The sequence below is a fragment of the Athene cunicularia genome, assembly GCF_003259725.1.
Source record: "Athene cunicularia isolate RWA chromosome 9 unlocalized genomic scaffold, athCun1 chr9_part1, whole genome shotgun sequence".
In the NCBI taxonomy this organism is placed as follows: Eukaryota; Metazoa; Chordata; class Aves; order Strigiformes; family Strigidae; genus Athene; species Athene cunicularia.
Window position 1 is genome coordinate 605192 of NW_020799110.1, and position 22490 is coordinate 627681.

General features: G+C 49.5%; 1 protein-coding gene across 1 annotated transcript in view; it reads left to right on the plus strand.

The window, feature by feature from the left end:
- MED12L (mediator complex subunit 12 like) overlaps positions 1-22490 on the plus strand; it is a 132244-nt gene that overhangs the window by 105485 nt on the left and 4269 nt on the right. The window contains exons 26-42 of the mRNA XM_026854942.1: positions 731-930; positions 1475-1663; positions 2472-2546; positions 2669-2859; positions 3186-3347; positions 5946-6057; positions 7254-7343; positions 9386-9495; positions 10026-10161; positions 10631-10792; positions 12133-12495; positions 13440-13596; positions 14748-14968; positions 20774-20863; positions 21438-21661; positions 21769-21916; positions 22317-22391. Coding sequence (XP_026710743.1) covers positions 731-930; positions 1475-1663; positions 2472-2546; positions 2669-2859; positions 3186-3347; positions 5946-6057; positions 7254-7343; positions 9386-9495; positions 10026-10161; positions 10631-10792; positions 12133-12495; positions 13440-13596; positions 14748-14968; positions 20774-20863; positions 21438-21661; positions 21769-21916; positions 22317-22391 — 2705 coding nt within the window. The remainder of the gene's footprint in view (positions 1-730; positions 931-1474; positions 1664-2471; positions 2547-2668; positions 2860-3185; positions 3348-5945; positions 6058-7253; positions 7344-9385; positions 9496-10025; positions 10162-10630; positions 10793-12132; positions 12496-13439; positions 13597-14747; positions 14969-20773; positions 20864-21437; positions 21662-21768; positions 21917-22316; positions 22392-22490) is intronic.

Genomic DNA, 22490 nt, shown 5'->3' on the forward strand with positions numbered 1-22490 from the left:
CACGCTCCCCCGTGGCCTCTCAGGCCCAGGGGTGTTATCACGTGCAGCAGTTTGGGCTGTTTTCCCCGCTACTACACGCTGTAGCTCCATCTTCTTCCTTGTCCAAGGTTTCAGGCCAGGGAACACGTAAAACATGAACTGCTGCAGGTCTGATTTTTTTGCATTGTGTCCAGAATTTTTCTCCTGGCTTCTCCAGGCAGCCCTGCTGGTGGGAGGTGGCGGGTGGTGTCAGAGCTGAGGCGGTGCCTGGCAGAGCGGAGGGGCTCCGCGGGGGCTGCCAGGCTCCTCAGCGTGCCCTGCCCCTTCCCACCCCCCGGAGGGTCGGTCTCGCTTCTCAAGAAGTTCACAGTAAGGTGGGTTAAGGGGCCACTGGTCAAAACCTGATCTATGGAGTGTTAATAAATCAAAGTAGGAGAGATGACGTGGAAAAGGGACATCTGAGAAGAGGGAGTAACCCAACCCGTCCTTATCTGCCGAAGCCATTCCATACACTCACAGACCTTTTCCTGCCGAGCACGGCGTCTGTCTGCGTTTGGTTTGTATAAACCTTTTCCCGCTTCTAGAATACCCATTAAAGAGGTGTTGTGCGAGATGAAGCAAGTGGGTGATCCTTTGGACACAGTGATTCTCAGGGTCAGTCAGTGCTGCCCCGGTCCGGGTGACCCGGGTGGGCTGGGGGCGCGGGGCGGCGCTGGGCTTCACCCTCTGCTTCTGTGCTGCTGCTCTACAGGCGACGCCGAAATTGGCACCAACAACGTCAGCTCCCTGAAGAGTGAAGACTTCCATATGAGAGGCTTGTTAGATGAACTCAATGAGGATGAAATCTGGGGTTCCTCTCACACTTTGAAATCCTGCGGAAAAGCTGTTTCCATAGAAACTGCTAGTTTAAGCGAGTACGCTCGATACGTGCTAAGAACGATTTGCCAGCAGGTAATCTAGAGCTCCTCTGCTGTCTTCACTGGGAGAAACAATGTTATTTTATTTGAAAAGTGTAATATATGTTTTGGTGCAAAATGAATGCTGAAGTATTTCAGTATTTGAGTTCTGTTTGGGTCTCCTGATTTGGACAGTTTATACACAGAATAGTGTGTTATTGGGGGAAGAAGCTGCTTTAGTTAGTTACCAGCATCTCCCTGCACTCTCTCAGAATTGAGGTGTTTCTCCTACCTGAATCTGGCGCACTCTGAGAAGACAGTAGGCCTCCACCGTCAGCTGTCTGCTCAAATTGCTTTTGCAGTAGCATTTGTTTTATTGCAAAGTTGCTTTCGAAGTACAGAAGAAATTAATTTTGGAAAACCTGTTAACAGACTTGTACTTTCAGGTAGTACTGAATGACAGAAGACATTTCTGATCTCACATGTTGCATGAACCAGAGTTCAATCTAAGTTTTGCGTATGGAAAAATCTCTTTAGCTTACCAAAAGTTAATATTGCCTTGAAACTGTCTTGTGAATCTGTTCTCTGATTACCCACAGGAATGGGTTGGAGAGCACTGTCTGAAAGAACCTGAGAGGCTGTGCACAGACAAAGATCTCATTCTGGATCCCGTTCTTTCAAACAAACAAGCACAGAAACTCCTTCAGCTTATCTGTTATCCTCATGGCATTAAAGAATGCACCGAGGGTGACAACCCTCAGAGGCAGCACATCAAACGCATACTCCAGGTAACGCAGTGGGGTGGAAAAGCCACGTCTGGTGCCGTGAGTGTCACCCAGCGCTGAGCAGCTGCCCCCACAGCTGTCAGCCCGCCCCTGGGAGGCCCCCCCGAGGGAGCTGCCCCCCAGGCTGTCAGTCAGCCCCTGGGAAGCCCCCCCCCGGGAGCTGCCCCCGGGGCTGTCCCACTGCGGCCGTGCGGCTCTCCGCGCCGAGAGACGCTCCTGCTCCCTGGAGGGGGCTCGGGCGCCTTGGTGGCCAGTCCCAAACGGGTCATTTCTTCAAATTCAGCTGCATTAGGGACACTTCATTTCCTAAACTGCAAAGTGGATTTTATTTAATAGACCTGTGAAGAATCAAGTTGACACTATCTGGGCCAGGGCAAACAGTGCTCAGTGTCCTGCAAAATAATCACTTCAGCTGCTGCGTTTGCTTTAATCTTGTCTAGATGGCCTTGTGCTAAATACAGACGTGTCCACTTGGATGGCAGTGCCGTGGATTAGTGTAATTACTGTTACATTTCCCTACTCACGTTTAGCTAAGCTCAGATTTTGCAGAGAGCAAGATTTTTCTTCAGAAAAATTGCATGGTTACAAGTACTGAGTAATGATACTAGCTGCAGAGACGCAGAAGTGACCGTACATTCTTTGATAGATCTGGTAGTTCGGCATGTCATTAGACTGTTAAAGAGTAGTGATGGTGGTGATCTGCTTATAAGAGGAGGCTTTTGCTTGTAATGTGTTTCATTAGGAGATTTACTTTTTTCTTCAGAGCTGTGAAGTGCTGACCCTTGTATTTGTGATGTTAATTCTTACCTAGAACTTAGATCAGTGGACTCTCCGGCAGTCTTGGTTGGAGCTGCAACTGATGATCAAACAGTGCATGAAGGAGCCTGTGAGTATTTGTTTTCAAACTCCCTTATCTAAATATTTAATGCAAAAAAGTATGTTAAATTTTAACGTAGTCCATGAGCAAACATACCATGAATGTGCTAGTTTACTTATGTTTTACTGTAGGGTTCTGGGTCTGTGGCTGAAATGAACAGCTTGTTGGATAATATTGCAAAGGCGACAATAGAGGTGTTTCAGCAATCCGCTGATCTAAACAATAACTCTTCTAACTCTGGTATAGGCCTCTTCAATCCAAACTCTGTTGGAAATGCTGACACAAGTAATACAAGACAGAATGGTAAAAAGACATTCCTAAGGTATTTTTTGTAGCACCTTTTTAATTATTTTAGCCAACATGATGCTTAATTATGTGTAGATTGCCTAGACTTCTTTGCACTTGAAACAGGAATGTACAGAAATGAGTTACCTGAAGGTTACTTCTATTTACTTTTGTTTAACAATAAATAAAGTTGCTATTCTTGAATTTTCTGGAAACCAGAAATGGTGACTGCTGAGTCCACCCTAGTTACTCCAGATGCATTGTGTCAACTGCTTTACTGACGCAGTTCAGTCTTATAACAGCTAATGCTGCTTGCAAAACTACATGGATATTTTGGCTGAAGTAAGTTTTTTCTACTTCCAGTTCCTCTGAGTGGCGAGGAGTGTGGCTGGTGGCTCCCTTGATTGCAAAACTGCCTACCTCAGTTCAAGGTAGGGTCTTGAAAGCTGCGGGAGAGGAGCTGGAGAAAGGTCAGCATTTGGGGTCATCTTCTAAGAAGGAAAGAGATAGACAGAAGCAAAAAAGGTACGACCTTGGGAAATCCCTGCACGCAGAGCTGAAAGGTATTTTTGAAGGAGGAGTTTACTGAGGACTGCATTTTGGCTTCACAAAACTTCATTGGTTCACTTCTGCGGAGCAAAAAGTTGTCAACCCCAAACAGGGTTCAGGTGTCATTTAGTCTAAAGAAATGTCATTGGTTTCAGAGTTTATAACACATCTGCCAGTGGCTATTCTGCAGCTTGGCGATGGGAAGTGTTAGAGATTTAACAGAACAGTTAGAGCGCTCGTTGTCTCTTCCCTTCTCTGGCAGTAGGCCACTTTTCTTGCCATTAAGATCCCGTAAATGTCTTAAGATGTCACATAATTCCTGTTGGGAATTAAGCTTAAGCTCATCTCCAACTTTCCAAGCACATGAGCATTTTAATGACTTAACGGCTATTGTTTTTCCTTCAGGAAAATATTCTTCCACAGCACCCGTTTTTTGTACTTTCTTAGAGTTCAATAGAAATGACACTGAACACTACACAAGAGGGGCTCTGAGCTTCAAATACCCACCCTCTTTCTTTTTGCAAAGCTTTTCCCAAGTATGGCTGTTCAAGAAAACATCACTTCTCAAAGGCTTGTGATGTCTGATTGTTGTATGTGGTGCCACTGTGAGTTCCTTGTGCTTGCGTGCCGCGTTGCTCTGCGTTGTCTCTTGGGTCACTGTTGATGCTCTTCTTGCAGAATACTCTCCGTGGGCTGGGACAGTGACTGCGCTTTGCCACTTCACAGTGTGCAGTAAACCTGCCTTCCGCGTATTGATTTTGACTTATGGTTGTCCTTAAATTCTGTGGAGCCTTTTAAACCTACTGCTGTTTTCCAGCCTCTCCCACCTAGCTGATTTTCCCTTCAGGGTTAGAAGATTTAATTTCTTTTCTTTGTGTCACAACTGCAGTATGCCCGTAGCTCTGCCTATGCTGGACTCCCCTAGTTGCTCTGGGCTGTTTTTTTGGTAAGCTGCTCATGTGATGTATGGACCTGAAGCAGTTCTGCTTGCCATGCTCAGTGTGTGAGTTAAGTACGCTTGGTATTAGCTCTATGAAGCCATCTCTGCCTCCTCCTTCTAATTCATTTGGAATACCTGCTTGATCTGCTGTTAGATAGAAAAAGACATCGTGCTTCCCGGGTCTCTTTGTTGGGTGTTTCTGAGCATTTCAGCACTTTTCCGTTACTACTGGCTCTCCTGCTACTTGCATCAGTAGAAGGGGATAAGGAACCTCTCTCTGTCTTCCGTTTCTTTTCCTACGGGAGAGCTCTAGGGTAGAAAATCTAAACCAAGCCTCTTTCAGAGCCAAAATAAAGTTCTTGTAGAAACTGTCCAGCCCTTCTTCCACGGTGGTTCCTACGCACAGAAGTAAAAGCATTTGTGAAGTTGTTGTAGTTGTAACAATAGATGACTTACTTGTGTGCTTTTTGAAGCTTTTCAATCTCCTCTTGATCAAAACCAAACTTCACTACTCTGAGTGACAAAACCAATGATCCTGTGGGCAAGTATGAAATCTTATGTAAGACCTCTTTTTCTTTTCTCCAACTCTGCTTTGTGTGGCAGGGATGGCAATTGCAATAATAACTGTCTTGCAAACTTTCATTTTTTCTTATGGAAGTTAATGAGAAAATGAAGAGGCATTCTGGCCAGGTTGTTCCTAAAGTCTGAAAAATCACTGGTTAGTGTGACTTTTGAAAATGCAGACTTTCTGTTCTGCTCCTTCTATGGGACCTTGGGATTTCACCATTCCTTTATACTAATTGTCACCTAAATTGTTGAAGTCAGGTTAAATGCCAAATGAAAATAACTGTTGAAATGAAGACTTGTGGTGAATACACACGTGTGTGTATGTGTATTTATATTTTGTTTATAGATGCAGGTAATTTTCAAAGAGTTCATATGCCTAAAACTGCAAAAATCATCGCACGCGCTGCTTCTCAAATCCCTTTGCTGACGTTTTTAACTTCTCTTCTAGTTCACATGTTATACTTCCAAGTTAATCCTTGTGCATTTCTTTCAGTTTGCTTTAATTTTGTTTTTATAATGGATACGCATTAACCTAAACCCAATACATGTAAGAAATCTGGAAGCCCTTGCGTTGGTGTGGCGTGTCTCCTCCAACCAGGTGAAGATGCATCTCAGTTACTTACACTAGGCCCATGTTGTTAGAATTTTAGTGCAGTTTAGGCAGCTGTCATTCTGATCAGTGCTTGTAGGAGAAACTTCCTCGGGCTTCACTTCAGACCACTGGCATGGATTAGAAACTTTAGCTGCCTAATCTCCACTAAAATTACATCCCTAGTTAATCAAAGCTGTCTTAAAATAACCTGTTCTGAGTCAGGCCTTCAAGTGTCCGTGCAATTCCTGGTCCTTCGTGCCCTCAGCACCATAACATGTGCCTTTGCCCTGGCTGGTGCTCTGCCTTCTCAGGGGCACGGTCTCGTTCACCTGGCAAGGCTTCAGTGTGCTGAAACAGAGACACAGACAGACGCAGGCAGTGCTGCTTCCAGGAGAAAAAAGTAGACAAAACAAGGAAGGGAGTAATGGGAAGTATCAAAATAACTAATTGACTTCTGTGTTTGCCTCTCTTCAAGCATGTCTCTGCTGAGTCAGCAGCCTTTCCTTTCATTGGTACTTACTTGCCTCAAGGGACAGGATGAGCAACGGGAAGGGCTTCTAACATCACTGCAGAATCAAGTTAATCAGGTAAAACAAGCACATAACCATGAGCACCCTTTGTTAGATGTTTCATGTGTCATCAGTTTTCTGTCTATACGATGGTGTAAAACCAGGAAAATTACAGTGCAGTGGTATGCCAAAAGGAACAGTCCAAGGAGGGAGGAATGCGGAGGTGCTTGTTCCTTTTTGGGAGTGAATACATCTTTTTTCCTAAAATTGTTACAGAGAAGTATAAAGATCTTGGGTCTGATTTCAGTTCTTGCCAGAAAAAGCAGTAAAAGATGCTTGTCCTGAGAGGAGCGGTCTTCTCAGTCTCTAGCTTGATCATAAAAAGTTTTTATGAGTTTTAAACTTTCCCTCTTTAGGAAGGACCTTCATCTTCTCCAGCTGGTACAGTTTAAGAGTTTCTCATATTTTAAAACCCAATATTGCTAGTCCCGAAGTGGGCCATTGCCTGCAGCTCTTCCTTTGGATCACTTGTGCTTGCGCACAACCTCTGCTGATTCTGCTCCAGACTTCTGACGGGTCATTGAGCCTACAGTAACTCCTTAAGACTGTCTTTAAAATTAATATCTACAGTGCCTGGTGTAGCAGGTGCCTGTTGCCTTTTTTCTGGCTTTAGTTTTGATGAATTACTGTGACAGTGAAAATGGGTACCCATAGGGCTGTTACCTTCTCATACTGCCTCTCAGCTCAGGTCCAGGCTGCGCCGTAGGTCCCCACCCGAGTTAAATCCATTCCTTTGATGATTTTTTCCCCTGGTGTTACTGCCAGTTGGGCCTTCCCTTTGCTGCAGGGGTTCCCTGAACTGCAGCTGGTCCGGGTTCCCGAAGCTGGTCACTGCTCATCCAGAGATCCCTCCAGATCCTGTTGGGCAGCCGCATCCAGTGCAGGAGGTCTATTTACTTGCCTGTGGTGAACAGTTAAATAGGGGGTTTGAAACAATATTTTTAATAAATGCGTAACGAAGCTGCTTATTTTGGTTTTGCTCCCACAGGAAGATCTAGTCACATAATTGATAGCAGATTATCAGCTCTTTACAAATTAATTTTTTTCCCCCGCTAGTTTGCGGATTCTGCTCTAAGCCTTAAACGTGCATGAGGATAAAAAGGATAATAGTATTTTATGATTCCTTATAGATAATAGTCACAAATACTTAAACTTCAAAGGGAGAATGTTCCTTTACAGGAAGAAAACAACCTCAACCAAATGCTTTTTGTTAGATCCTTAGTAACTGGAGGGAAGAACGGTACCAGGATGATGTTAAAGCCAGGCAAATGATGCACGAAGCCCTGCAACTTCGTCTTAACTTGGTAAGAAAAACTTATCTGTTATCCTGATGTTATGCAAAGATGTAGCAGCTACCCTGGAGGTCGTACTGTGCAGGAAGTGCCCGGGGCACCAGGTACCTCCACGGCGAGGGGGCTGGGCTGGGGCTGTGCCGGGGTGGGCTCAGGATCAGGCCTAGTCAGACACAGCCCTGGCGTGGCCCCACGGGGCCGTGGGCACAGGCTGAGGCCCATGGCCTGGGGCGCCAGGGCTGGGGGGGGCAGCCCCAGGAAGGGCTGCCCAGGGACAGCAAGGGCTGCTGGTGCCCCCTCTGCCCCCCGGCTCCACTGGTGTGCCTCGCTGCTCTTCCCCTCTCGTTTCAGCTGGTGCCTCCTGGCCACAGCGTTTGGACATTGGTCGTGTAAAATGGATGGGAAGGACAGCCTATACCTTATTGTGCCTTGGTTTTGTGCTGCTTTCTTCCTTTTAGTGTCCCTGGAACCTCAGAAATGTGTCCTTTTTGTGGACATTCCAGGCAGTCCGCTGGTTGTTTACCCCTGCGTAAGAAGCGAGGGTTTATGGAATCAGGCAGGTCCCAGAGCCCCCGGGGAGTGTAGCAGTTGGCTGTTTAACCTACGTGTGCAGTTTTTGGATACCTGTGTGAAGCAACTTAGAAAGATTCCACCAAGGTCTCCAGTGTCCCCCATCTCTTGCGACCTCTGTTCCGGACAGCAGGGCCAGGCAGCCTGTCAGCGCGGTGCCGTGGGGTGGGGGGTCCACACGTAAGGGCAAGGGAGGGGGCGCCGAGGCAGGAGTCACACACAGCGCTGCTCGATTCCCGTCTCTTTGGGAGCTGCTTAGAGGGGGGGGTGCAGCTGGGGGGTAAGCATGGTCTTGTTGCACTTGAAGTGGAGCAGCTATCACCTGCCGCTGCCTGCCGCCGAGACACGGGCTATGTCTGGGCTGGGAGAGCTCTTGATGCGGGCAGTATTAAAGCAGCAAGATTTTGTCCTTTTGTAAACCATAAACCACTTATGTAGTTCGAGGAATAGTCTTAGATACAAACTCAGCAGGATTCAGGAGCTAAAAGCAGGTACTGAGAACTGAAACAGTCTCTGTGTTTATTGAGCAAGACACAACCCTGAAATAAGCTTTAAGTATGGGGAAGAGTTGTGCAGAGTGAAACAACTGCAGGCACAAACAGTGAAGGGATATAGAGTGCTTAGAAACATGACAAAACAAAAGGATTTGGTTTTGGAACGCTGACAAGTGGGAAACATCAGAGAGGATGATTTGCTGCAGGTATTGAGTGCAGGGGTAATGTGCAAAGCAGAGCAGGAATCCCCTGGGCTGCAGTGCACCGGCAAGGGGAGAGCAGTGCCGCTCTGGCTGTTTGCCCCCCGCAGGGCTGGCACTGCCTGCGGGCCTGAGCTGAGCTTTGGTGTGCTAGAACCTTCTACCTTTGCAGTCTGGGGGTTGGGCTCCATTCCGGCCATCTGGTGATCAGGCTTGCACCCGAGCAGGTATCTTTTGTTATTGCAGTTTGGTCCTGTGAAGGACGAGTTCTGGCAAAACGGCTCCTCAAAGCCAAGGCATATTTTACAGCATCACGCTGTACCAGTAGAGATGGTGAAACATTATTCATAGGGTAAAATGTACCTTTTAGCAGTTTTCATTTTCAGTCAATGCTATATTGTTTGTCGGGATTTTTTCTCGTTGCACTGGGCATTGTCAAATTTCTGGGTGTGGGTGGGAAACGGTAATTATAAAGTTTTATTTTGACACCTTTTCAGTCCTGAGAAGTTTTTCACTCACTTCGGTTTGTTGCCTCAAACGTGAAAGTGAAGACATGAAGCAGAAGGAGCGGTGTTGTAATATTTTCTATAGTTCCTTCTTAGGAGAAGCTTTTTACTGGGATAGCGTGGGGTGGGAAGGAAAAGTTATTTCAAGCCAGCACTTCAAGGTGGCACTGGGTGCACAGGAACCCGTGGGACAGCAGCTCTCTTCATTAGTCCCCAGGCCAAGGGCAGCGTGTGCCTCGGGGAGGTCCGTGCAGAGCCTTGCTATCTGCTGTGCTGTTTTGCAGGTGGGTGGCATGTTTGATACCGTGCAGAGGAGCACCCAGTGGACCACGGACTGGGCACTGCTGCTCCTCCAGATAATCACGTCGGGAACGGTCGATATGCAGACCAACAAGTAGGTCTGAGCTCTTCAAATGGGCTAATTCCCGTCCGTCCTGCTCTTCAGTTCAGATTGCATGTGTGTGGGGGGGTGTTTTGTTACTGTTCTCCTCTTACTGCTCGAGTTGGGTTTGGGATTTTTGTTTTGGTGGAGCCCTCTGTCCGGGGGAGCACTGGAGCTGCTCTTTACTCTCCCTTAACAAGTGTGTGCCTGAGTGCTCCCCCACATTCAGAGAGCCCGTCAGCCCTCTGTTAATTAGGCTTGTCAGAGCCTAATAACTCCCCATTAGCAGTTGGTGCTGTCTGCAGCTCTGAGCTGGGGTTTAGAGTAAAATCTGTGTGTACGTCTCAACAGCCCCCTGCGCGTGTACGCCGGGGCTTGTGCACAGGGCCGGGTGTGTGAGTGTGCAGGAAGCCCCGCAGAGCCCCACCCGCCGGGACCTCGGCCGTGGCCTTTGCCAGGCCTGCCTGGGCCTGGGCCTGGGCCTGGGCCTGGCCCTGGGTCTGTCCGTGGTTCCGCAGGGTAACGCTTGTCTTTGCTCCCAGCGAGCTGTTCACAACCGTGCTCGATATGCTGGGCGTCCTCATCAACGGGACGCTTGCCTCGGACTTGTCCAGTGCTTCCCAAGGAGGGCCTGAGGAAAACAAAAGGGCTTACATGAATTTAGTGAAAAAATTAAAAGTAAGTGTCACGTCTTGTCATTTTCAACATTTATTTTGAATGGCATTCTGTGGTCATCTTTTAATCCTGTCATGTCTAGTGTCTGGGAAGGCCTCTTGGAACAAGAGGAGAGTGAGCTCTGGTGTGTTAACAGGGAGAAAAAGAAGAAAATAGAAATACAGGAATGTGGGGGTGGGAAGACAGACTTCTAGTATTTTCATATTAAATTAAAATTAGGGACCCTGCAAGGCACCGTTATTGATGTTTGAGACACTAAATTTGGATTGCATATTTTCTATGTTGTCTAACTTACACTCTTAAAAAAAGAAAACAAAGCAAAAAACCTTGCAAAACCGCTTGTTTAAATTTAGTAAAAGTACAAGGATATGATTCATCCAGAGACTGGACGTTGTCTAATAGTGAAAGCAGTGTAATGTTTCTCTTTCCCCCCCCCCTTTCTGTTTGACTGATTGATGTGTTTATTCTCTAGAAGGAGCTGGGGGACAAGCGGTCGGAAAGCATCGACAAGGTTCGCCAGCTGCTCCCTTTGCCAAAGCAGACGTGTGATATTATCACTTGTGAGCCAATGGGATCCTTGATTGACACCAAGGGGAACAAAATTGCAGGATTTGACTCCATTGATAAGAAACAGGCAAGAGTAAATGTTTGCTTCCGTGGCAGTTTTTCGAAGTGTGGGAGGCTCAGGCAGAGGCCCAGGCTGTGCGGGGGTGGGTTCTGTGCAGCACCCTCAGCGCTGAGCTTCTGCCGCGCTGCAGCCTCCGCCCCAGCCCCGCAGGGTGCCACGGGGGGGAGTTGCCAAATAATACCTTTAAAATGAGCTGCTGCGAGTGGCAGAGCCCTTCCTGGTACCCGGTGTCTCTGTTCCCGGAGTTCCTGCGCAGCGTCTGTTTGCGATCCGTGGGAAGATGCTTGGGCAGAGCGCAGAACCGGGAGCGGGTGTGGAGGGAGGCGGGCAGGTTAAAGCCCAGCCCAGGCTCGAGCAGCCTCGGGTGAGCGGGGCCGTCAGAGCAGTGACCCCCTCCCGCTCCCCCGCGCTTCACTGGTCCTGCAGGTCCCAGGGCTGCAGACACACGCGTGTCTTCGGTGTCAGCGGCTTTCTGCCGCCCGGACAGAGCCCTGGGGCCCGCTCACCTCCGAGCTGTTCACAGTTCAGTGCTCAGGGCGCCGCGGGCCCTCGCCACACCCGCAGAGCATGTGCCGGGTTTGGAGCCGCTGATGGGATGAGGGCTGACACAAGCCTGCTCAGCTTTGCCTCAGCTCAGGACTGGCAGCGGCCAACTCCACAAAAGTTGCTGAAAAGGAAATTACATTTGACTTGGAGTTGAGCAGCAGAAGCTCTTACAAAAGTATTTGCTTTCCAAGCAGAGTCCTCCATTTGAGAGCTCGTTTGACCTGGGAACCTTCTGGCGTGTTTCACGCCGGGAGGAATCTGGAGGGTGCCCCTGCTTACAGAAGACAGAGGAAAAGGGGCGGAGGCAGGGACAAGTGTATTGGTTGCTTTGGATCTTTTGGGAATACAAAGGGATGCATGATTTTCAAAGTGAATGTATTTCAAGGAGAAGGATGGAGCTTAGGACAGAGCTTTTTGTTCTGCAGTCTGGGCACACGTTTTTTTGTGATCTCATGCTGAGGCTTTCTCGCCTTATTTGAATATGTAAACTTTTAGCAAGGGCATTCTCACATTAGCAGTTTTTGATAGATACTGGACCTTTCCTCCAAAATATGACAGATAGAACTTGAGATTTTTAGCATAGCTATAAGCAAATGGTACTATGAAACTATAATTGCTTTTATCTAGTGGCAGCCTTGGATAGAGGTGAAAACCCCACTGTGCACCGATGCACCTCGTTTGTGGAGGGGAAAGAATCCTCACTGGATTTTTCTGACTCAGACAATGATGTCCAAAAGCAAGTCATCTGCTCTAGCATCCAACTTTCTTAAAATACTAACTTCACTTTTATCCTGAAACAGGGTCTTCAGGTGTCAACAAAACAAAAGGTGTCCCCTTGGGATTTATTTGAAGGTCACAAAAATCCTGCTCCTCTCTCCTGGGCATGGTTTGGTACAGTTCGTGTCGACAGGAAAGTGATCAGATACGAGGAGCAGCAGCATCTCCTCCTGTACCACACGCACACCAAACCCAAGCCACGGAGTTACTACCTCGAGCCCTTGCCCCTTCCTCCAGAGGAGGAGGAGGAAGAGCCCACCACACCTGCGTCTCAGGAACCAGAAAGAAAGTCAGGAGAGCTCTCAGATCAGGGAAAACACGCCACGGATGACGAGAAGAAGACCAAGGGCAGGAAGCGAAAGTCAAAGTCAAGCTCAAGGGCTGATGTAAGTGCTTGGTGCCCCATGCAAAACGTGGAGTATCTGGTGCTGCACGGTGCTGTCTTAGCGGCCTTCAGAGATTGCTCTGCACCTGGAGGGGGGGGCCCTACTGAGGGAGAGAATGGGGATGGGCAGAGGGAGGGTGGGTTTCTGTCAGGCGGAGCTCAGTGCAGAGGAACGCCCTGAGCTGAGGACCTGAGGCTATGACAAACACGCTAGACTGGAGCTTACTAAATATTATCCAGGTTCTGAATATGCTTTCTCTTGTCTGCGTGAAGTACAGCTGTTGCTGTTTGCATCCATTCCTAAAATGCCTCCTGTTCAAATTAGGTTGGGAGCAGACATGTTGGTTTAAACCCAAGTCCCTTTCAAATGGAACCCAGTTTGGAAGAGGCTCTTTCACACAGATCATCTGTTCTACTGTGCAGTTTCTCCCGGTTTCTGGTTTTTACTGGGGTTTGAGGTGCGGGTTCCGAAGCTGAAGGATCACTCTGAGCGAGGGCTTGACCCCTGCTCGTGGCAGCGCCCCAGTGCAGCAGCGTTCTGTGCTGCCGGTGTGGCGGCGGTGCCCTGCAGCAGGGTTCTGCCAGCACCCGCTGCCCTGGGGCTGGTTCAGGAGCTGTAATTTGGAGATAATTTTCTGGCCTTTTTGATGTTTCAGTTAAGTTCTTCCTGTTATTTATATACTGATACCCTAAGCTGTCCTTGGCTACTCCAATTATAGCCCACAGAAAATACTTGCTAATGAGGTAAAAATGGATGGTGTGTGTTTGAGGTTGTTAGTGTTAATTACCTGTGGGCAGCCTGAGACTTAATCTGGTTTTTACATCATTGCAAACGACAATGGGAACTGTCTCTGTCCTTTAATAATTTAGTAGGAAAATCGGCATTATTTATGAGTTAGTAAGGTATGAATGTCAGTAACATTCACTTTTACTGTATATTTTAAGGAATACCCGCAGAACAGCTTGTACAGAGTGCCTCCCACTTACTCCCCCATTTCCTCCCAGCTGATGCAGCAGGCTCAGCCTGCCCTGTGGGGTTACAGCGTGATGGGACAGCCGCAGCAGCCCGGCTTCTTCCTGCAGAACCAGACCCTCCCTCCGGGTATGTCTGCGCTTCTTCCAGCTCACAGACGTGGTGCCTTGGTATTCGGGGTGTGACAGAACCTGACCTCTTCTAACCACCTTTTGTTTCTACCTTTCTCCAAAGCAGAATGCCGATGCCATTTACTTTATTTCTCAGTTAGCTGGTGTTTTTGAAGGGCTTTTTATTACCAGTCGTAGGTCTGTCTCTATTAAGCTATTACGCTTTTTTGGTAAATGAGCAAAAATGACCTGCTGTGGTGACAATATAAGAAAGCTGGTAGAAGTTTAATGAGGAGTGAAATAAGAGAGGGATGATTAAAAGGAACAAATGACCTTTGGATTATTTCTTCTTTGATTCATACCAAGAGCCATGATGGCTGATTTAACATCTGCCAGATGGACTAAAAAATCCATGGGCTCACATTTTTTCAGCATTTGTGATACGTGCTTAATTTTTTGTAGGGTAGTTTTTCTTCCAGTTGATGGATACAGGGTTTAAGACAGGTATTTTACTTGCTCTAGGGGGCAGCAGTTCGTGGTGTTTTGAGAAATACTGTTGTGTCCTTTTTGGATGTTATGCAGCAGTTTAGAACTTTGTTTCCCGTTATAAATGTTAAGTATTTTTTCTAAAGCTCCAAATAGAGATAGATCTGTACTTTTAAGTGTGAACAAGTCTTCCGAATATACCAGACAGTGGGGAAAAATTTTAACGAAATGCTGATTTAAAAAATAAACGTATAAGATTACCTTTGTAAGTCTGACACATAGAGACATGATTTTTATCAGATAGCGTACAGTGCATAAATTACTGCCATCTCATTATAGAATTGGTTTGACATAAGAAGCTGTTCATATGCTTTTGAGCTGACACGCAACTTTTGTTCATCAATAGTAGTCAAGTGTTTTATGTGACATGGAACATGCAACAGCCCACAGCCTTTTTACTTTCCATTCCCATTTACAAGTGGCGGTCTTCAAAGATATTTTGCCCCTTTAATTTTTCAGGCCAGTGGTGTGGTTTGACCCGGGCAGCTGTCTGCCTTTGCAGAGAGGAGTTTATCAGCGTTACTGCCGAGCTAGCCCAGTGGGAGCTGATGAGCTAGCAGTGCTCTGTACCAGCAATGCTCTTACAAAGGCAGAGAATGCATTTGTGTTTTGGGTGGTTTTTAGGTGGTTCCAGGCTGGATCCGACAGGCTCCTTTGTTCCAAGTAACACGAAGCAAGCCCTGTCGAACATGCTGCAGCGGCGCTCTGGCACCATGATGCAGCCCCCCTCTCTCCATGCAATCACGCCTCAGCAGCAGTTGCTCCAGATGAAGCTCCTGCAGCAAGAGCAGCAGCAGCAGCAGCGGCTCCTCAGGCAGCAAGCACAGTCACGGTCTCTCCAACAGGTTTGTCCAAACCCCTCAGTCTGAGGAGCAACACGGTGGTTTTGCCTTCTTCTGGGCTGCCCTGCGTAGGCTCACGGAGCGGAGAGCCAGCTGATAGTTACAGCGGCAGTAACTCCTCAAATATTGCTTAACCAGGGCTGTCTGCTTTTCAACTTCATTTGCCCTTTGGTCTCTTAGTCCCTTCTAGTTTTTCCCGTGTTTCCAAAAATCAGGTTTTGCTTCTGCTACTTGATGATGCTCCTGTCCCCGTTGTGTGGCAGGGGCTGCCGCAGTGGCAGCGCGTGGTGTGTGTGGCACCGAGCTGGGAGTGAGCCCCGGAGGCACTCAGAGCTCTTACCCTTAGCAGCCCCGGCAGGGCAGCCGCAGCCGTTTCCACACACGTGTGCAGACAGACGCCCGTGTTCTCTAGAAATAGCTGTATTGCTTCTCCTGAGGTTTTTGCCGCGTGCAGCCGCTCTGTGCCAAACCGCACAGGGCTGTTGTGCAACTCCCTTGGAGGCCATGCTCCCCTCAGAGCTGCTTCTCAGCCAAGGGGCTGGCGACAGAAAACTGGCTTTTGGGTCCCAGGTAGCCCGTGAGACGTGTGTGGTACTTGGTGGCAAAACTAGTAACTTTTCACCTTATTTTTAAGTCCTTCTGTACCCATTCTTATCCTCACTGCAGTATATATTACATTACCCTTATGGTATCTTGCCTTCAAATTCTGTGACGTGCCCTCTTTGCCCAAAACAATCAAAATTTTCAGCAAGTATCCTTGTAATTTCTCCCACGCTGTCTCTATTACAGCCCCCTCATTACCCTTCTCATCCCTCTTCACTCCCTCTCTGCTCTGACGCATGCAGAGCCCTCTGAAGTGTTTACCTTGCTGAGGGGCTGCAGTAGTTTTATATGGGGCTGTTTGGAATTGTGAAGCTAGGGTTTCCCTGGGCGTGTGTTGTCCTCCTCTGCCTTTCAAGGAAAAAAATCCAAAGCCCCAAGAAGCTCTGGATGTGTGTTTTATCATATCCATGGTATGGTGGATATGTGATACCTCACTGGCATCCCGCAGGCACTACGAGGTACTAAGCTTTGGTACCCTAAGTGTCAGGGTACTGGGCTCTACAGGGAGCCATCGCGCTGGTTTCATAGAAACCCTGTAGTGTTTCTTGCGTTAGGCAGTATCTTACTCTGAATGTTAGGTCTGACTGGCTCTCAGTGACTACGATAGAATACAGGCTTGAGTAAACAAATGATGATCACTAGTTATGGCTGGGTGGATCAGAAAGTAATAACTGAAGATCTAAAATAACACATGATTCTGACCTTTAAGAAATATTGTTGTTTAACACCATCACGTTTAGAGACAGACGATGTTGCATTTCCCTTTTGGTTTCAAACAGGGACAGTGTCTGAGGTTAAGCTCTTCTCTGAAGTGCTACACAGGCAGGTTGTCCGTAAGGAGAATAAACTTATCATGAAGGCACGAAGCCATGCCTAAATAAGATTAGTAAGGTGTCTGTGGTGGACTTTTTCACAAAATTTGGATCGAACTTTTACAGTGTAAAAGTTGCACTGAAATCCAGCAGGGCAGGTTGAGGTGCCTGGTGCGGCTGGTGTGGGTGTGCTGGTGTTACCAGTCGGTGGTTCCGTGTCAGCCGTGGGTTTATGTCAGCAGGTCGCTCTGAGTTAAACTGACGTACACCAAGTGCACCCAGGGCCGTCCCAAGCCCGGCCGGTGTCCCCAGTTGCCTGCCCGCAGCAGTGTGCTGGGCGGCAGGCCCGTGGGCACGCTGCTGCCTGGCTGCTCCGGGCGTTTGGTCTCACTGAGCCTGGGGAGGATTCACTCACCCTGCTACGGGGGAGCAGCTCGCCAGCCCCTCTGTTTGCTTTCCTTGGGGCCCAGACAGGTGCTGGCTGACACCAGCGAACCCCCCCGAGGTCCCAGGGCACCGGGGCTTTGCGTGGCGCTGCCGGCTCAGAGCCGCGTCCTGGGCAGCTCTGGGAACGCTGAGGCAGCGCCCGAGCCTGGGGGGAGCCCCTCAGGGGGTGGGAACAAGGGGGCTGGTGAGCACTGCTGTGACCTGTGAGCACTGCTGTGACCTGTGAGCACTGCTGTGACCTGTGAGCACTGCTGTGATCTCTGAGCACTGCTGTGACCTGTGAGCACTGCTGTGATCTCTGAGCACTGCTGTGATCTCTGAGCACTGCTGTGATCTCTGAGCACTGCCGTGACCTGTTAGCACTGCTGCTCTGCTGTGTGGCGTTAGGCACTGCTTAAATGGGGATGGTTTCTTCTTTGGTCTTCGTGATTCTGCAGCTGCAGAACGGGATCTCCTACTCAGCTGAAAATCACGGGCACTCGTGTGTGGTCCTGTGAAATCAGTCCAGAGGGACTCTGCCCTTTGGTGCTGTGCTGTGCATGCTGGGTGCTTGGAAGCACACAGCTGTGCTGCAAGGCCTTCAGGAGCTACGATTTGTTAAAATTATTTAAGTATTACACATAGAATTAATCGTTCCTGTGGATGGTAAGAAGTCAGTCCGAGGTTTAGAGTTTCTGCTAATAAATTTCACAGAAGTACTGAGGTGCATTAGGACCAAACCACCCCAAGGGACCTTGCTAGTGCTCCTAAACACCAGCATTCTTTGCATACACACAGGTGAGCTCTGTGCAGGTGCTGTACTGCTCCACTAACAATCCGAACCTACTCGTGTGTACTCTTTGTGTTGTTTGCTATTTTCTCGCCTGTCCTTTTCCTTTAGGATGTCTGTAGCACTGCTGTATCCCTTCAGGATGGCTTTGACAACGTAATGGTAACTGCTCTCAGACCGCGAACTTCTCTTTGTTTTTCCTTTCACACAAACATGCATTTCTTTCCGCACGCAGGCTGCACACTTTGCTTTCAATGAGAATGATGCGCTTTGGCACCCCCTCGCCCAGGGAGCGCAGCGGCTGCATGCGGGAGGGCTGGGAATCAGTTTGCAGGATTTTCATCCTGGCTTAAGGAAACTGCAATGCTGATAAAAGCACTAATTGGAAAGACAAAGCAAAATGTGTTTTTAAAAAGGCTTTGCTGCTTCCCCTCTTGTCCGTGTTTTATCTGTGTGCAATCATTCCTGTCACTGCTGGTGGCGTGTAGAACAGGGTATAGATCACCCTACTTGCAGTAGGCACACCTCGAGAGGCAGCGAGTACAGGGAGGTCTCTCCAATGTCATCATCATCTTCTCTAAATACGTGTTAGTGTTTCACTACCTACTTCTGAGTCCATTTTGGTCAGAATCACCCTACAGTGCCATGGCTCTCCTTTGCCAGTCCCAGCATCACCTAGAAAAGAAAATTCCTTCCCAACACACTGCGGTCCCATACTGTCACAGGAGAAAGCAGTGAGGTTTGCTTCAATTCAGGGTGCGAGCAGAACAGAGAATGGTAACATTGCATCAGCACTGAATAAAAGTGTTTGGGGTTTTCCTCCTTTTTTCTGTTCCGTTTCTGTTGGATATGCATGCACAGTTCTGGCCAGCAGCAGTCCGCCTGCATGTCTCATTAACTACTAAATTTTGCCTGGAGAGAGAAGTCCCTTTGAATTGAGCAACATCTGCTGGGCTGCTGAGGGATGCAGAGCGCTCTGGCAGCCCGGGAGCTCGCCCGGTGCCCGGCACAGGCTGCCCCGTCCCGCCCCGGGGAGCAGGCTCTGCTCCGGCCCGCGCCCGCCACCTCCCTGCGCCTGGAGCGGCCGGCGGACAAAACTCGCTCGTGTTGCTGGGGTCATGCAGCTGATTATTTAGAATTTTCTTACAGAATTAGAACCTAATCCGGTTTCCACTGACAGAACTTGCCCTGGCTTTGGAGGGACGCTGTTGGGAGGACGTTGCTCCCGCTGTCGCAGAGAGGCACCGCGCTAGCGATCAGCTCCCGCAGATCCCTCCAGGGGCTTCGTGTGGCTGCGGGGAAAAGCTTAAAGCACCGTTTTTTCTAGAAATCAGTCATGGTTTTACCAGATCTCACCTTTGGGGGATTTTGGGTTACATCTTTATCTATCCTGGGGATGGCACCCTACAAAGAAGCTTCAGAAGCAGTTTGCTCGGAGAAATTATTGTTCTTTTTTCGTTTCTCTCCTTTTGCTTCTGTTTAAAAAAAAGAAAAAACCTTAGGTACTTGAGTACCTTCCCGCTGCACTTGGCTGACGCCTGTTGTATGTGCGTCCCATCTGCGAGATGTCCGTCCTGTTCAGCGGTTCAGTCTCTCACCTATCAGGTGGTTGTTTTGAGACCTCCCTGTCTGACTTCGCAGATGTTTTTCCAGATAAATTTAATTTACCCGGACCCTTTGTCAGGACTGGTAGACGTTACTCTGTTCACACCTCCTATATCCCTAATCTGTTTTTTAGAGTTTTTCCATGAGATATTGTCCTGTTTTTAAAACAAATCTTTAGTGAGGCTTCTGCCTCCTACTGTACCAGAGCTCCCCGCTGTCGTCTCTGCACCTCAGCGACCCCTTTAGCCGTGGTCCCGCAGCCTGGCACAGAGCCTGGCTCAGGCTTTTTTTTTGTTTTTAACAGCAAGGAAGGTATGAAAAATGAGTGTGTGACAACCCCCGTGGCACCCTGTGGTAGCTTTGCCCCTCGTTTTGCATCTCGCCCCCCTCTTGTCTGCTGCCTGCCGCAGGTGGGGGCCGTGAGCGCACTCGGTAACGTTTGGTACGGGGAGCACTAAAGGGGGGGAGCAGGTAACAGGGGACAGTTCCAGCAGGGCTTCAGGATTTTATCCCACGTGGATTCTCTTTTCCACCAGGTAGCCCTGTAACATTGCTGCTTGCAGTTGTGTTATCAAAGTCACTTTTAGCCTTAAATTATAATCCATCTCCATAAGGATACCCTGATTAAAATGGCAAAGGCTTTGCTGGAGAACTTGGATTTTTTGTTTGCTTTTGGGGTGGACATGGCAGCTAGAGGGAAGGAGCATCACTGCTTCCAGCTCCAGACTGCCACTGAGCTTTTCTGAGTACATTGGTTTTCAAAATCCAATCATCAGGTGCAGCTGGGCAGCATCACAGTCCACAGAAAAAACACAGACTCGATTGTATCCTTGGCAAATTTCTCATTCACCAGTTTTTTACAACCTTGGTCCTGAAACTAAGTCCAACAGTTTATTTTTTCCTCTTTTCTGGTGCTTCAAAACATACCAGTGCAGTTATAGTTGGAATTTTTAAATGATTTACCATTAATTGAGCATAAATATTGAGGCAGTTTGGGATGAACAACCTAAGCTCTCTGCTGACCACAGACCCGAGTGTGTTTCCAGGCTGTACTGGTTGGGAGCTGGAGGTGCTTGCATTACCCATTTATCATACTGGTATTTTGTACATCATCATAAAAGCTGCTAATCGGCATTTTGCCTGAGTCATCTGGGGGGAAGTTGGTTACAGGTAGCCTGAGGAAGGTATCAGCTGTATTTATACCAGAGATTCTCATTCACTCGAAGCTTCCTCTATAATTTAACGTACTGTCTTCTAAGATGGCCAGAATATTTTTTTTCTAATCCTCTGCAGAGCCCCGTTTAAAGGGTGTCTGCAAGACCCCTGTTCAGTAAAGGGCTGTTTCTTCACTGCTGCAGTGTTACAGTAGTGTGGGAAATCAAACCATAGGGAACCCTTCCACCCCCCCAAAGCAAATACAGTTCAGCAGTTTGGCACTGAGCACCGGTGCTGTCCTGAAGGAAGCAGTTGAGTCTCTCTGCGACTCCTCAGGGCACAACTTGGTGGGTTTGTGTCCAGAAGGGACTTGGTCGGGCTGTGGAGGCCGCACCTGATGGGCAATGTGTCTTTCAGGGGCAGCCCATGGACCAAGCTGCTATTTTCACCCCGCAAGTTCGACCCCCGTCGCAGGTTCCGCAGTACCCGGGGCTGCAGCAGGCGCAGGTACCGTCCGCCGCGGGAAACGCGCTTGAACAGAGCAGCTTTAGTCCGGCCTGCTCCTCGTGCCTCCGGCCTGGGTAACGGGGAGGCCTCCTCCGAGGGTGCTTGTGGCCCCCCAGGCTGGCACTTATAAACGTTTTTAACGCCGTCACTTCCCAGATTTTCCTGATGTTGCTGGTAAAGACAAGCTACTTCACTGTCAAGCCTGAAATGTGGCCGATTTCTGGCAAGACAGTGATAACCAGTAACTCTTAATTATGTCGTGGTCATTCTGGTACTTGGGATTCCAAGGGGGGAGAACAGAAGAGGGAGGTGGAGCTGTGGAGCAGAGCGGGGCTCTGGCCCGGGGAAGCGGGCAGTGGGCAGGCTGCGTCCTGCTGCGTGGGACCGTGCTGCCGCTGCCCGAACCCCCCCAGAGGCGGGGTGCAGCCCGTGGGGGCTCGCGGGTTGGGGCGTGGGTACAGCATGGCATCTCCCTGGCTGGCCCTCGCTCGCCCAGCCTCGGCTCTTTGGTGAAGGCCATCGTCTCTTTCTCTTCCAGTTCAGCTGATGACTCTTGTGTCGGTTCTCCCTGCAGGGCATGGCTCCCGGATACACCATGTACAGCACGCCGCTGCCCCTGCAGCCGCAGCAGCAGCCCGGGGCCGTAGTGCTGTCCCCCAGCTACAACCCGCGGGCGTACGCCGGCGCCCAGCCCAGCCCCGCGCTGGTGGAGCGGCTGCGGCAGATGCAGCAGCAGCCCGGGGGGTACCTGCCGCCGCAGCCCGCGCCCTACGTCCAGCCGCTGGCCGGCTCGCAGCGGTGAGACCCCGCCGCTGCCCGGGCGTTGCTCGGAGTAAACTGTATGAATCAAAGAGAGGTTAACTAGCAATTAAATGTGCCTTCCTCTCCAATTTCCCCCCGATCAGGTTGAGCCATCAGCCCAGTTCGCTGGTTGGAGCGGGACTGGACAGTGCGGCGGCCGCGGGTCCTCACCCGGCCCTGGGCTCGGCGCAGCTGCCCCCGGAGCCCGTGAGACAGAGGCAGCAGCAGATGCGGCAGCAGAGGCTCTTCCAGGTGAGGACTCGCTGCAGGGGCGGGCATCTGGGTGCGGGGAGGGCTGCAGACACCCCTGTGGTGGGTGATGGCGTCACGCGCTTGCCTGTGCCATGTCGAGTCTGAAGCGGCTGAGCCTGATTCTGATGATTCTGTGATTCTGTGAATATTCTGCTGCCGTGGTAAACTAAATATACCGGCCTCTGAGCATGTTTTTGTCTGTTAACTCTGCTCCTTGTCAGCCTGGTGTGGCTGACGATGGCAGTGGGGAGCTGTGAGGCTGATCTCCTGCTTGGGCTGTCAGCACCCAGCGCCGGGGTTGGTGCAGTGCCGGGTGGTTCTGCAGAGCAGCCTGTGTGGCACAGCATGGCACGGCACGGCATGGCACGGCACAGCTGGCTCAGTGCCTGTCCTCTTCCAGTTGCAGCAGCAGCAGCCGCCGGCGGGGCCGCAGCAGGCGCTTGGTCTCCAGCCTGTGCAGCCGCAGCAGCCACTGGTAAGCAGAGGCGAGGGCCGGGCGCTGCAGGGAGGTGCAAGGGGAGGTGCGAGGGCTGCCACGGGGTGGGGGGGTTGTTGGCGACAGGCAGCCCGGGGA